The following is a 12728-nucleotide window of genomic DNA, read 5'->3' as shown; positions in this document are numbered from 1 at the left end:
ATATATATTTGTGAAAACCCCCCCCCCCCCCCCCCAATATTTAATAATGTTGCATGCTATCGTGCCACTTCCACAACAGAAACTATGAAAAATTTGTTTTTCCAATTTAGTAGATTGAATCTTGGATGTATCACACAGCTCTGCTTAACAACACCAACAAAACCCAAGAATATCTATTTTAATACATTAATTTGAAGGTCTATTTTTGTACACATATAAAAATTCCTATTCGTTGAGCTCAAAAAATGTTTTTCTGATAATATATAAAATATTATTTGCTATTCAGTGCCTGTCCATTAAGAAGCAAGCAAACATACATGTGAAGAGATGTTTTTTAACATAATAACCACACTGCCGGAAGGGTACAGAATTATGGTGTCTCTACAGACTGCATAGTCACAGCAGAACCTCTCTGTATTTACCAAAGTAATTTTACCACATCTAGTATATCTCTGTTATGCTATATTCTTGGAATAATAAGGTATTATTAAAATACTGTGGTCAGAGAGAGACATTAAAGAGTAAATCTCCAAATATATCTTTAGAAATGGAATACATGCATATAGACTACACAAGAATACATTTGAGAGTCTAGTAAAAATGCATACTTTTTTTCAAGTAACCATGGACCTAGTAATATCTTGGTATTTACAAGCAGAGTTATTTAACCTTCTATATGGCATTTATAGTATTCCCCTGTGCCCCAGGTGGGGAAAACTGAAATTATTGCTGGAACTTTTACTACCAAAACCAATAAATGTCAAATTTTAATGGCACTGTCTATATTAGAATATGTTAAGAAGATGACAACAAAATACTGGTTTCATGCCTCCTGAGAATCACGGTGAAATACATTCTTCATCTGCCTAGCTTTCTTTATCTGACATGCACAGAATACAAAGCCTTTTTTTATTTATTTCTTATTATATATACATGAAAGAAAAGTAGTATTCTTAACAGCTAGCAGAGTATTTTCCACAAAACCAAACATATGAAAGGGACTCTGTTTTCTACTGTACTTAAGAACTTTAGGATTTCATTTTTAACACAGGCATATTGATCATTTATTTATACAGATTCCCAGCTATGATGCGAAAGGATTAGAGTAAAACGCAAAAGCGCTTAGTATTTCTTTTACAATCAGAATTAATTGATGTCATCAGGGTTGTTAAAGTAACTGATTTCTAGTCTGGTCATTGTATACTAGGAGCGAAAAAATTTTTTTTTGCACAAATAGTTGTCAGCATTACTTTGAATCCTTCTTACAGAAACATACAAGCTTGCTGTATAAATGCACAAAGACTGGAAATGTGAAAATGTCTAGTTGTCATTCTTCTACTTTAGTCAGCACTCATCAGGGCATTTAATCTTACATGGGCTCCAAACTCCTGAAAAATGGCAAACTTTGGACGTCTTAGAGCATGTGTATTAATGCTGGACTAATTGGTTGAATAGATATGACTGTTCTTTAAAACCATGCTATATCTGTGAAAGTTTAAAACAGACACATTAGAGGGAAAAAACTTCAAAAATATTTCAAATTTTAGTAGCATTGACTTCACAGTACTAAAAATAATAAACTCAAAAAACCCAAGTATTTCTCTCCCCAAATATCACTTTCTAAGCTTTCGCATTTAATATTTTTGCTACTTGCCTTCATTTCATTTTTGCTAAAAATTTGTATAATTCCCATACATAAAAAATTACATAATTCCCAAACTAGTGGGGTTTTTCTTCCCTTTTATTCCTTACAACTTTTTAAAATCCCTTGGAAATGTTCTCAAAAGTCTAATTTAACTGTGTTTTAATTTTTTCATTACGTTTTGTACAAGTGCAGAAATCTGTTCAATGTATCATAAAAATCACTAAGTCAAGCATTCAAAATTAGGAAATGAGGACAAAGCTATCTTTTTACTAGACTGCTCTGATCCTATTAAAAAACCCTACTGTGCTGTTGAAAACATTAAGTAATGATGTACTTGAGCTTACTTTTTGCTTATAACTGAATGTTACATAGGCCATGTTTAATCTGGAAGTTTTGTGTCCTTGAATATTTAGGTAAGATGATCTTTAACAATTAGAAATGTAACCATTGATTTTTAACAAGTATGTGCTTCTTGAGTGTAATATTCTAAATTCAAAGGACAGTAATCACACAATTGAAAAAATCATATAAAATATTTAAATATGTGAAAATAATTTCTCATTTCTGAATTACCACTTCAGTGTTTATCAATCTTATCAATGATTATCAATCTTATCAATTTTATCAATCTTATTTTACTTTTTTATTTGTAAGTTTTATGTGCAATACCATAATCGATTTAAACACTTGCTAACTAAAATACACTCATAGCTAGATACAGGTATAAATGTGATCTCTGTAAGTATTATACTTAAGAAATCTATTTTCAAACTTTCTTATTCAATATGCACTAATGTTTTAGAAGAAAAATGCCTTTTAAACGTACATTCTTCATCAGCATCTCCTGAGATTTGCAGTGACTCTAGAGTGAACAGTGTTGGTAAAACAAATGATTCTGCACTTCATTGTCTTCAGAGCAAAATCTGTTTTCAAAATAGGTGTGAGTTTTGAGCTTCATCTACAGGTTGTCAAAGTATTGCAGACATAAAACTGCTTTGATTTAACTGATTTATGAATCGATGTAACTGTTTTGGATTTTCTAGGTATTTTCTAATGTTGAACAATAGATAAATTAACTGCTAATTGTTAAAATAGGTTAAATTACCTTTCTTTGTGCATATGAAAGGTGAAGTCAGATGAACATTTGAGCTTGGCTAAGTATAAGTAAAAAGATGAAGTGAAAAGAGATTATTTAAACCACAAATAAAATTTTCAACTATACATGCATTTATAATCCAAACTAAATACTAAATTAGATTTAAATAATGAAGATTATTTGTTAAATAGACTTCCAATGTTAACAGTGAACTGCTTTCCTTTACATTGGTTCCTGTTTCATTATCCTTTCATTACCCTGGCTACTATCAGCACCTGCATTAAACTTTATGTAGGACTTGAATTTTGAATCCCTGTCAGTATTGACTTCCTTATATAAAAAGAACAGAACTGAATTATAGGGAGACTGCTTGAATGAATCAACTGCTTCCAGCCTTGGATAGTCTTTTTATAGTCTATTCAAAGTTATTGGGAGGATTTTCTTAATAGTTAGTTCAAGTTTCCATTCACAGAAGCTCTGTATCTGTTGACTCACATGTTTAGTAGCTTCAATATAGTGACTGGGGATGTTTGACCTAGTTTATGACAGATAACCAAGTTCAAATGGCTACCTATGCCTTTCCATTCCACAAGGAGTGGCTCTTCTTTTTACACAGCATTTTAGATATATGTACCCAGAGGAGATTATTAAGGAACTGATCAGAACATTTCTTTCTTTTTGTCACTTTCCTGGTGAAAAGTCATTCATTTAGGGAAAATATGACCACTTAAAAATTCTAGCTTCTTAATGTTTGTTAACGTAGTGAAGTTATGACCTTAAGTGGCTTACATTTTAATGGAATTAAACAGTTCATTGACAGTTCATAGATAAAACATTGTCCCAGCTGTTTCTTGTGCTCTTACAAATGAAGTGCTACCCATTCCACAGGGAATCTATTTCCTATATTTATTAAGAAATAGTGTGACACTTAATAATACAGGCTTATTTCTGATAATCATGAAGATGAGTACACTGGGAAATTACTGGAAGTTGAAGGCAATGCATAGCAGCAGAACACAGGGAAAATTATTATTCTCTATTATCCTAATTAGAAGATAATACAATAAACAGTAAACAAAAAGAAACACATGTACCTAAATTAAAAACATCTTATCTTCTGGCGAGGAAGTTTGTGAGAAGACTGGGGAAAACGTTCATTTTCTAAGCAATGTTGGCCAGATCAACTTGCTATTAAAATTAAGGGGAAGTTTGCTGCTGTTTATGTGAACTGGCTTTGGCCTTTAATGCTGCTTTTCAGATTAAACAAACTGGATGTAAATAATCCCATTGTTTTCTCAGCTGTTTATGGAATTCAAAACCTTAGTCTGTACGACACCAAAATTCTACCTTAAATCTTACTTATAAACTTATTATTGATCTTAATAATTAATCTTAACATATATCATTAAATGTTGTCTGATTATCTAATCTAGTAATAGAACTTTATTAGGCTTTGTATTATGATACAAAATATTGGAAGAAAATAGCCTTTCTGACTTTAATTTAATGTGATCTTTACAGAACAGCCCCATGGGAAGCTTTTAGACAACTAACTGGAACCAAGCAGACTTTAAACAGGTGAATATTTTATTTGGGGGGAAAAGTGAAATATGGAAAAAATTTCTTCTGTAATTACATTACTATTTCTGCTATTCTACACCTAGTGCACTGTTTGTTAATACTGTTGCAATAAAAATGGTTTACTTATTTCCATCTTGAAACAAAATATTTCTACACTGAGGGTGGAGAAGAATGGTAATTTCAAGAAAAACAGAAATTGTGTTAAGTTATTGAAAATGTATAAATGAGCACAAAGGAGCATGTCCCAATATCCTGAGATCTTAGCTCCAAGTGGCAAGACACAGAGCACACTTGTCAGTTTTATGTCCTATGTGCATACATATATATATCTATGCATCCATTATATCCAGTAAAACTCATGCAGACAGAACCTTGTTTCAACATGCAACTTATTGAAGTAAGAAGGTCACAGAAGCCCCAGGTCTGCAAGTTTTGGCGTTAGCTGAGGTTTGGAACATTTCCACTAACAATCCATTTGGATAATGAACTGCATATAGTAAAGGATGATATGCTTAATATGGTTATAGTAGTAATTTATTTTCATGCTCTAGAGAAAAAAAAGGTATAGACTTGTCATAGTATAAAAGGCACAGTACCTAAAAATGTCCATAGGACAAATGCTGAAGATAACTGATAAGCAAATACAGAAAGAAAAAATCTTTGTTACAAATAAAGTGACCGAAGCCAAATGGATCTTTTCCTACATAAGTTATTTTTAATGATTCTTTACCTACATCAAACAGGAACCAGACAATCTGCCATGGAGCATCTGAAGAGACTATCTTTATGAATAGAATGAACATGCTGTTGGTTTTGCCTGTCATCTTTAAATGGCAATGAATCTACTTATTATAGTGCAAATTTAAAGTAATTCAGCCATATCTCTCCTGATATTAAATTACATAATCTTATATGCCTATTACTTAGCAGAAAATGGTCTTTAATTCGTTAACATAATCTCTGTACTTACAGTATTACCAAGCTTTGATCTCAAATGTTTCTTTCAGATTAGCCTATGGGACCTTTTTAATACACATTTGCAGTTTCTATTGCCATGAAATACTGTTCTGATTAGTAAGAATTTTACACTAAGTTTTAAATTGTTTTCTTTATCTGTACATATTTCAGGGAGAGCCAGCAATCACCGGAACAGTGGCAGAAAATGTATGGCAGATGCTCTGGTAATGAAGTGTATCATATTAACCTGGAAGAAAGTACTTTTTTTGCAGAGTATGAGGGGAAAAGCTTCACATACGCTTCTTTCCATGCACATAAAAAGTATGTTTATTTTCCTATCAATAATTAAAAGTTCAAACAAATAATTGTTTTCCCTGCAATGTAGCTCTGCATTCAAAGGTACAGTATTACACGTTACTGTGTTTCTGGCTTTAAATATCTGGCCACTAACATATTTCATGGATATTTTTCTGTAAGTTACAGCTGGTCAGGTAAAAGCTTATGTTGGCTCTGTATAGGCCAGCTCAGTCTGAGAGAATAGAATATAAAGGATATATAGGATAAGCCTGAGAACCAGAAAAAAATTGTACCTTAGGTTATACGAGACCACTAGTCCCTTTCCATGTCCAAAACATGGATGACAGCGGTTGGGTTTTTTTAATTTATTTTGGAGTCAGCTGGAAATTTGGCTTCCATTGTGGCATGTTCAATTTATGCAAAATGTTCTATTTAAAAGTGGTACATGCTACATTCTGGTGATTGTTCAAAATAAAACAAATTTTTTCTGTTGAATGCTAACATATCTTCTTTAGGTTCCAGATCATGCATCACTTATTGAGTGCTGCTCTGTGACGTAAACTTACAAACCAAACACAAATCTTGTATATTTGTATATATTTAACAAAATGAACATATATCAAACCCTGAACATTAAATTTACTCTCATACTTAATACGTGAGAGAAATACTATTTTTTTTGCTTTAATTCCTTATTTTCTATCACTAATGAAATACATTTCTAGGAGTGAATCACAAAAATGAATTCTGAAAATGGTTTCCATTGGCTATGAATAATAGAACAATTTAACATGATGAATACTTTTTCATATTCATTCTTCTACTAATGTTTTCCCAGAAGGGACTATTGATCTGATAGAAAAAAAATCAACTGGAACATCATTATAAGAAAATTATGGAGATTAAGAAAAACATTGGATTCAAATGCCTAGGGATTCATGAGCACATAAAAATGGCTTGATCAGAAGTGGCCTATTTAGGAGACAGCATTTTTCAAACAAATTTGTCATCCAGAAATCTGCAAAATATAAAAATATACTGGAGATTCATTTTTGACAGTGGAAATTCTGGTATATACGGGACTATGCAAAATGAACCATGCCTTTCCTTTTCTAATTAAGGTTTGGAGTCTGTCTGATTGGTGTTAGAAAGGAAGACAACAAAAACATTTTGCTGAATCCAGGTCCTCGATATATCATGAGTTCTACAGATATATGCTTTTACATAAATATCACCAAAGAAGAGAATTCTGCTTTTAAGAAGCAAGAGAAGCATAGAAAAAAACAAGAATCAAAATTATCTTATCATGGAGCTTCTAGGTTACCTGTACACAGTATAATAGCCAGCATGGGTAAGTAAAAAATTGTAATAACGTGCAGAAAGAAAGAAAAAAATCTTAAACACTTGCCATCATATTTAAAACAAACAAACAAACAACAAAAACCCCCACCAAACAGAACTTGAATATGTTTTTCTTTTACTTGACAAATGAAACCACTTAAGACCGTTGTATAAAAAAGTAGTAATAAAAAGTACGCAAAGCAAAACAACTGGGAGAATGACACGGGTAATTTCTTTGTCATTCATAACTGGTTATTTGTGATAAGTTTTCATAAGCTTCTTTAATTAAAAAAATGCCCCTACTCAATAAAAACCTACAGGTTATTGATGCATGTAAATATGGATTAATTATATAAGGTATAATTTTTAAAAGGTAGTTAACAAGAATATATGTATTAACAGTTAGAAAAACTGCTACTTTGCAGGAAAAGGCTTCCTCAGGTATAGTTTAAATATTTGTTGTATTTTAATGTAATAAACAATCAATATAGTATTCTTTTCAGTCTTTGGCTGTGTAGTCAGTTAATCCCCACTAAATATGGGAATCTTATTCAAATGTTTTGACAACCTCATTGAGAAAATGCTTTCAATGCTACTTCAGGAACAGTGGCTATCGATTTACAAGATACAGGATGCCAAACATCCAGCGGACCTACGCTAGCTCTTCCTTCTGAGGGAGGTAAAGAGGGCAGACGGCCCAGTATAGCACCTGTTTTGGAGGTTGCAGACTCATCTTCACTTCAGACATGTGACCTGCTAAGTGACCAGTCAGAAGATGAAACTACCCCATCAGATGATGAAGTCTCTGCAGGCTTAGAGTATGTATATTAAATATAAAACAGACAACACAATTTCAAAAGCTAATATTACTTTTTGACATGCAGGTCAATGCAAGCAGTTGTAGCAAGCAAGACCCATAAAGACCAATTATGGATTTATTCCCTTTTATGAAATGCTATTCTCTGTTAGGATGCCATTATGCCTATTTTGAAACTAAAAAACCAGATTAAATCCTCCATTGGCTGGAGATTTTCTGTACTCAGTTATAAAGATCTAGCTGTGTATTGCAATTTTTTTAATAGCATTTTTTATGACCATTTTTCCTATATTCTATAGTTATAAAGACAGGACTCAACTGATTTGTAAACAGGTAAGTACTTCTGTCCTGAGAATGCAGTGATAATCAGATCATTCAACAGGCTTGTTGAATGCTGAGGCTAGATGTCTGACTTCAAAATGTAGAAATGACAGAACAAGCAGTATGAGACAAAATGATTATATCTAATTTAAAATGCTTGTTAGCATATTACTGAAAGTAATGATGCATTACTCTGATAAAAACAGAAGATTCAATCTTGTAACTGCCATGCAGATAAGCAATTATGCTTATTGGAATTAATGACAGGGATGTTAAAACTGAAATACACAATTAAGCCAGTGGTTCACCTAGCACAGTTTCCCATCTCCAAGAGTGGCAAGCATGAGAAGCCCCGGGGAAGATCATAAAGCTCCAATGAAAAAAAAATAATGGAACAAGTCATGTTAAATCTGCAGACTGAAATACCAGGATTTAAAAGGCCACTTATTAAAAACTAAGGCCAATTAGAAATTTCATCCCATCAGCAAGAGCACTTGCCATTTAAAATTTATTCCAACCATCTTGAAAGTATGTTATTAAAGCATGAAGGTAATGGCCTCACTCATTCTTGATAAATGTGAGAAAGAAAAATGGAGAACGAAGAGCAGAAGTACCACAGTTATGTCTATTTTCTTTCCTGTTTTTTCCTTCCTTAGAAGTTTCCAGTACGTATGTTCAAAACACTAGGACAGCACACTATGATACATCAGCCCATTTAAAAAAAAAAAGCAGCAAAATTCCTTTACTCCACAAAAGCCTGATAGCTTTCACTAAATTGTATCGAATTGGTCAAAGCTACAAAATATATTCCTTTGATCCTTATTAAACAGTTCATTTCACGTAATTGACTCTGCTTGTCCAGATAAAACTGCAAGACTTAGACATAGGTATAAACATCCCATAAGATAGTTGTATAGTGAACCGTATTTCAGTAATTTGCTATACTGAAAAATGTTTGTCCTATTCTCCCAGGTATGCCAAAGGCTATCCTCCTTACTCTCCATACATCGGAAGCTCTCCCACGTTTTGTCATCTTCTGCATGAAAAAGTGCCCTTCTGTTGTCTAAGACTAGATAAGGTAAAAAGAGTCTCTGTTACTGGATAAAACTGCATTCTGATTTGTCTCTTGTATCCAAAACAGAGCTAAATTCTGCTTTCTGCTTAGAGATGAGGTTTGTTCAGCCCTAACTAAGCTATAATATGTTTTCTTATCCTTTTCATCACCAAGTGTTTGTTTGTCTAATCAGGTCTATATCAGGTCATCTGATACAATTTTCTGTTTCTAATGGCAAAACCCTTTAATGTCACAGCTAAATCTCTTTATTCATATCCACTAAACCTGTTTCTTATTTTTATTTTAGGGATGCCAGCATAACTACTATGAAGATGCCAAAGCCTATGGATTCAAAAATAAATTGATTATAGTTGCAGCAGAAACTGCTGGAAATGGCTTATATAACTTTATTGTTCCACTCAGAGCTTATTACCGACCAAAGAAAGAACTAAATCCCATTGTATTACTCCTAGATAACCCGTAAGTAGATATTTTTTTTCATGTGTGTGAGAGATATGTTTTAAACTCATTTTACCATTACTTCAATAGATGATCACTCTTCACATCGCCAACTTAAAATCAAAAACATTATGGCACATTTATCTTTGAGAAAAGTTGGTGACCAAAAAAATACCCTATGTTCACTGTCATATACAAATTGACTGTAAATGGCCATAGTGAATTTAAATGCCCTTATTCTTCACGGCCAATGTTTCAGCTAAGTATTTCTTAAAAATACCTAAAATAATGTGAATATTACTACTGAATTTAAATAACTTCATAAACACTGTAAAAAGCAAGCTGTGTAACAGTTTCACAGCAATATGACAGCACTTCAGACAACACTAACGTACTTAACACAAGGCACTTAGTGGTCTAGACCAGTTAGGTGTATTTTTAATAATTTTAGACTCCAACATAAACAGTTCTTTAAGCCAGTAGGACACCCACCCACACACTGAGTCTACAATTATATAAAGTCATGGAAGAAAATTAAAACCTGTGATATTGTTGTTACTACTGTATCTGTCTGGAGATTGCTGGAATTCTTAGACTGTCTTGCATTAGCTGTTTAAAATTTCAGACAAATTTGACTCTGGCATTTGTAATCTGACAATAAATGAAAGTTTGGGGGTTTTTTGTTGTTGTTTTAGGTATTTTTTGCAACACTTTGTACTGCTTAAGTACTTGAAAATCACAATTTGGAAGACACAAAAATGGAGGTTAGCCATATACAGAAAATTAGATCAAGCTATGACTCAAAGAAATGACAGCAGCAGCAATGTCTTACAGGTTCTGATTCCAGGCTAACATTTCCCTCTGCATATATATATATATATATATATATGTTCTAGTTTAAATGATTTATCATTTAAAGGCCTGCTGTGAAGTGTCCCACTTTTGCCTCAGAGTGTTCTTTAGTGAAGCTGTATACACCTGTGTTTGCAAAACAGCTTTTTTTTTTAATGTGCATATTATGGCATAAAGTGAATTACACAAATTGGTCAAAGCCTAAATTAGGCTAAAGGACTGATTGGCAATTTAAGATTAAAGATGTGAGCATACAGGGCCCTCTAGTGGTTGTTCTCTTTTCCAGCATAGTGCCTGAGTTTACATACTTTAATACTGTTGAGACATTTTATGGCTAAACCCACTTTTTATTAGCATGAAGTGGAATTTTGTAATTTACTTCACTGGACTTCAGAATTCAGCCACCTTCGATGAATATATCTATGCCTTGTTTTTATATTCCTATTTTCCCTATTTATCAAGGCAATTTATTACAGTATGCTTATTTTGATATCTATACATCACATGTGTTTTAAGATTTCCAATGTTTCTTGGTATGTAAGAAGAAACACAGTAAAATTTATGATTAAAGAAACAATGCAATAATGTACAGTACCTTAGTCTTCATATTCCATTTTAAAAATAAGGTTTCATCTGAACAGAGTGGTTGGCACAAAAAACAAGTGATGATTTGGTTTCCACTTCACATTTTAATTAAAAATTCTCACTGCTTATTTTAAGTACTCATAAGTCATGCGTTGGAGTATAACTTGGTAGCATGTCTTTGACATCAGTCATTCATTCTTATATTTGCAATTGTACTGTGCCATAAAATTTCTGATTTAAGAGGTACATTTATTAATATAAGCACATTAATTCTGATCATTCTTTATGATCACAGTAAACTGTTCATTCACAGCTTTCTGCAAATGTATTTCCTGTTTAAAGTGATATCATACTGCCAAAGTTTTAAAGAGTTATTCTTTTTAAAAAAAGCTACCAGTTTATTGAAGTATTTTAGAAAAGATGCTGTTGTTGTGATATTGTGTTTCATTTTGTAATCCCATCTGCTGCTTAGGCCAGATATGCATTTTCTGGATGCAATCTGTTGGTTTCCAATGGTTTACTACATGGTGGGCTCTATCGACAAGTAGGTGAAATAACTGTTAGAAAACTTAACATTGTAGTGCTCAGTGGTTTGTTGTCTGTATTGTCATTGCATGTTTAAGTGTCTGTTGTATTTGAAGATGATCTTTTTGCATGCATGGTTTGTGTCTGTGTGCTATAATTTGGATTTCAAATTTCTGACTTATAAAGGATATAATTAGTGAAAATTGTGATGAGGAAAACATGTTTATATCTTCAAAAGCATAAGACTAACACATTTAGGTGCATTAATATGTTTCTGCAAATTGCCAGATTGTAGCCCTGACTCTAGTGTCATTCTATACTTAGTTATAATTTGTTTGGATTTACTGACTAGGGTTTTGTAAAGATAGCTACAGAATGTAGAGAGTCTTGAATGTGTCCAACAGTCCTCTTCTGTCACTGCTTAAAATATCACCTACTCCTACATTTGTGTCTTCACCTCTGCTAATACATATTTGCATATCTAGGTTTAGCAACATAGATTTAATGTTAAAAATCAGGCAGAAACAAGAGAAGAGGCAAGGGCTTATTAGCATTTTAGTAAACTCCTGTGTGTAAAGCATCAATTTCCCCAGGCAGAAATCAAAAAATTTATTTACTGCCATGAATTAATAGAATCCAATTTTTCAATGAGAATTCTGGAGATTCAACATTTCTCCATCTCGACCTGTTATAACAAATGCTTTAAAACTACTTACAATAGTGATACAGTTACAGATTTACTTTGGTGATACCACAGTCATTGTGAGATGTGCAGAGAGTCTACAGAAATGTTTTTCACTTTCTACATTTCTTCCTCTAAACCAAAAAAGTGTCTCAGGTTGTTATCATCTACTACTTTCATAACTCTTAATTCCACAAAAATTATAAAAAGAATACATACCAACAGAATAATTGGATTGACTCAAAGTATCCAAAGTAATTAATAACCAAAAGATGTTAACCTGTTTTTATTAACATGGAAAATTAAACTTCAATTAAATTTACTGAGTTTATTTCAAAAAGGAAATCACCAAATCCCTCCCTAAAGGTGTTTTGTTGTTTTTAGAACGGAGTGCCTAAAATGAAATAAAATTAAGTGTGTAGCCTTTGAAATAAATGATTATACAGAATTCTACAGTTTACAATAATACTAGCATGAACTTCTGCATCTTTTCTGACAATACAATCGCTTTAATTC

At 32.5% G+C, this 12728-nt stretch overlaps 1 protein-coding gene across 1 annotated transcript in view; it reads left to right on the top strand.

The window, feature by feature from the left end:
• Positions 1 to 12728, top strand: part of KCNT2 (potassium channel, subfamily T, member 2) — a gene marked incomplete at its 3' end in the record, with an annotated part of 47361 nt that overhangs the window by 8613 nt on the left and 26020 nt on the right. The window contains exons 4-9 of the mRNA XM_009708319.1: positions 5451 to 5600; positions 6698 to 6927; positions 7519 to 7735; positions 9028 to 9133; positions 9417 to 9589; positions 11478 to 11549. Of these exons, the coding sequence (XP_009706621.1) occupies positions 5451 to 5600; positions 6698 to 6927; positions 7519 to 7735; positions 9028 to 9133; positions 9417 to 9589; positions 11478 to 11549 (948 nt within the window). The remainder of the gene's footprint in view (positions 1 to 5450; positions 5601 to 6697; positions 6928 to 7518; positions 7736 to 9027; positions 9134 to 9416; positions 9590 to 11477; positions 11550 to 12728) is intronic.

This window comes from Cariama cristata, unplaced genomic scaffold, assembly GCF_000690535.1.
Source record: "Cariama cristata isolate BGI_N322 unplaced genomic scaffold, ASM69053v1 scaffold9669, whole genome shotgun sequence".
Taxonomy (NCBI): domain Eukaryota; kingdom Metazoa; phylum Chordata; class Aves; order Cariamiformes; family Cariamidae; genus Cariama; species Cariama cristata.
This window is presented reverse-complemented; position numbering and strand designations above follow the sequence as displayed.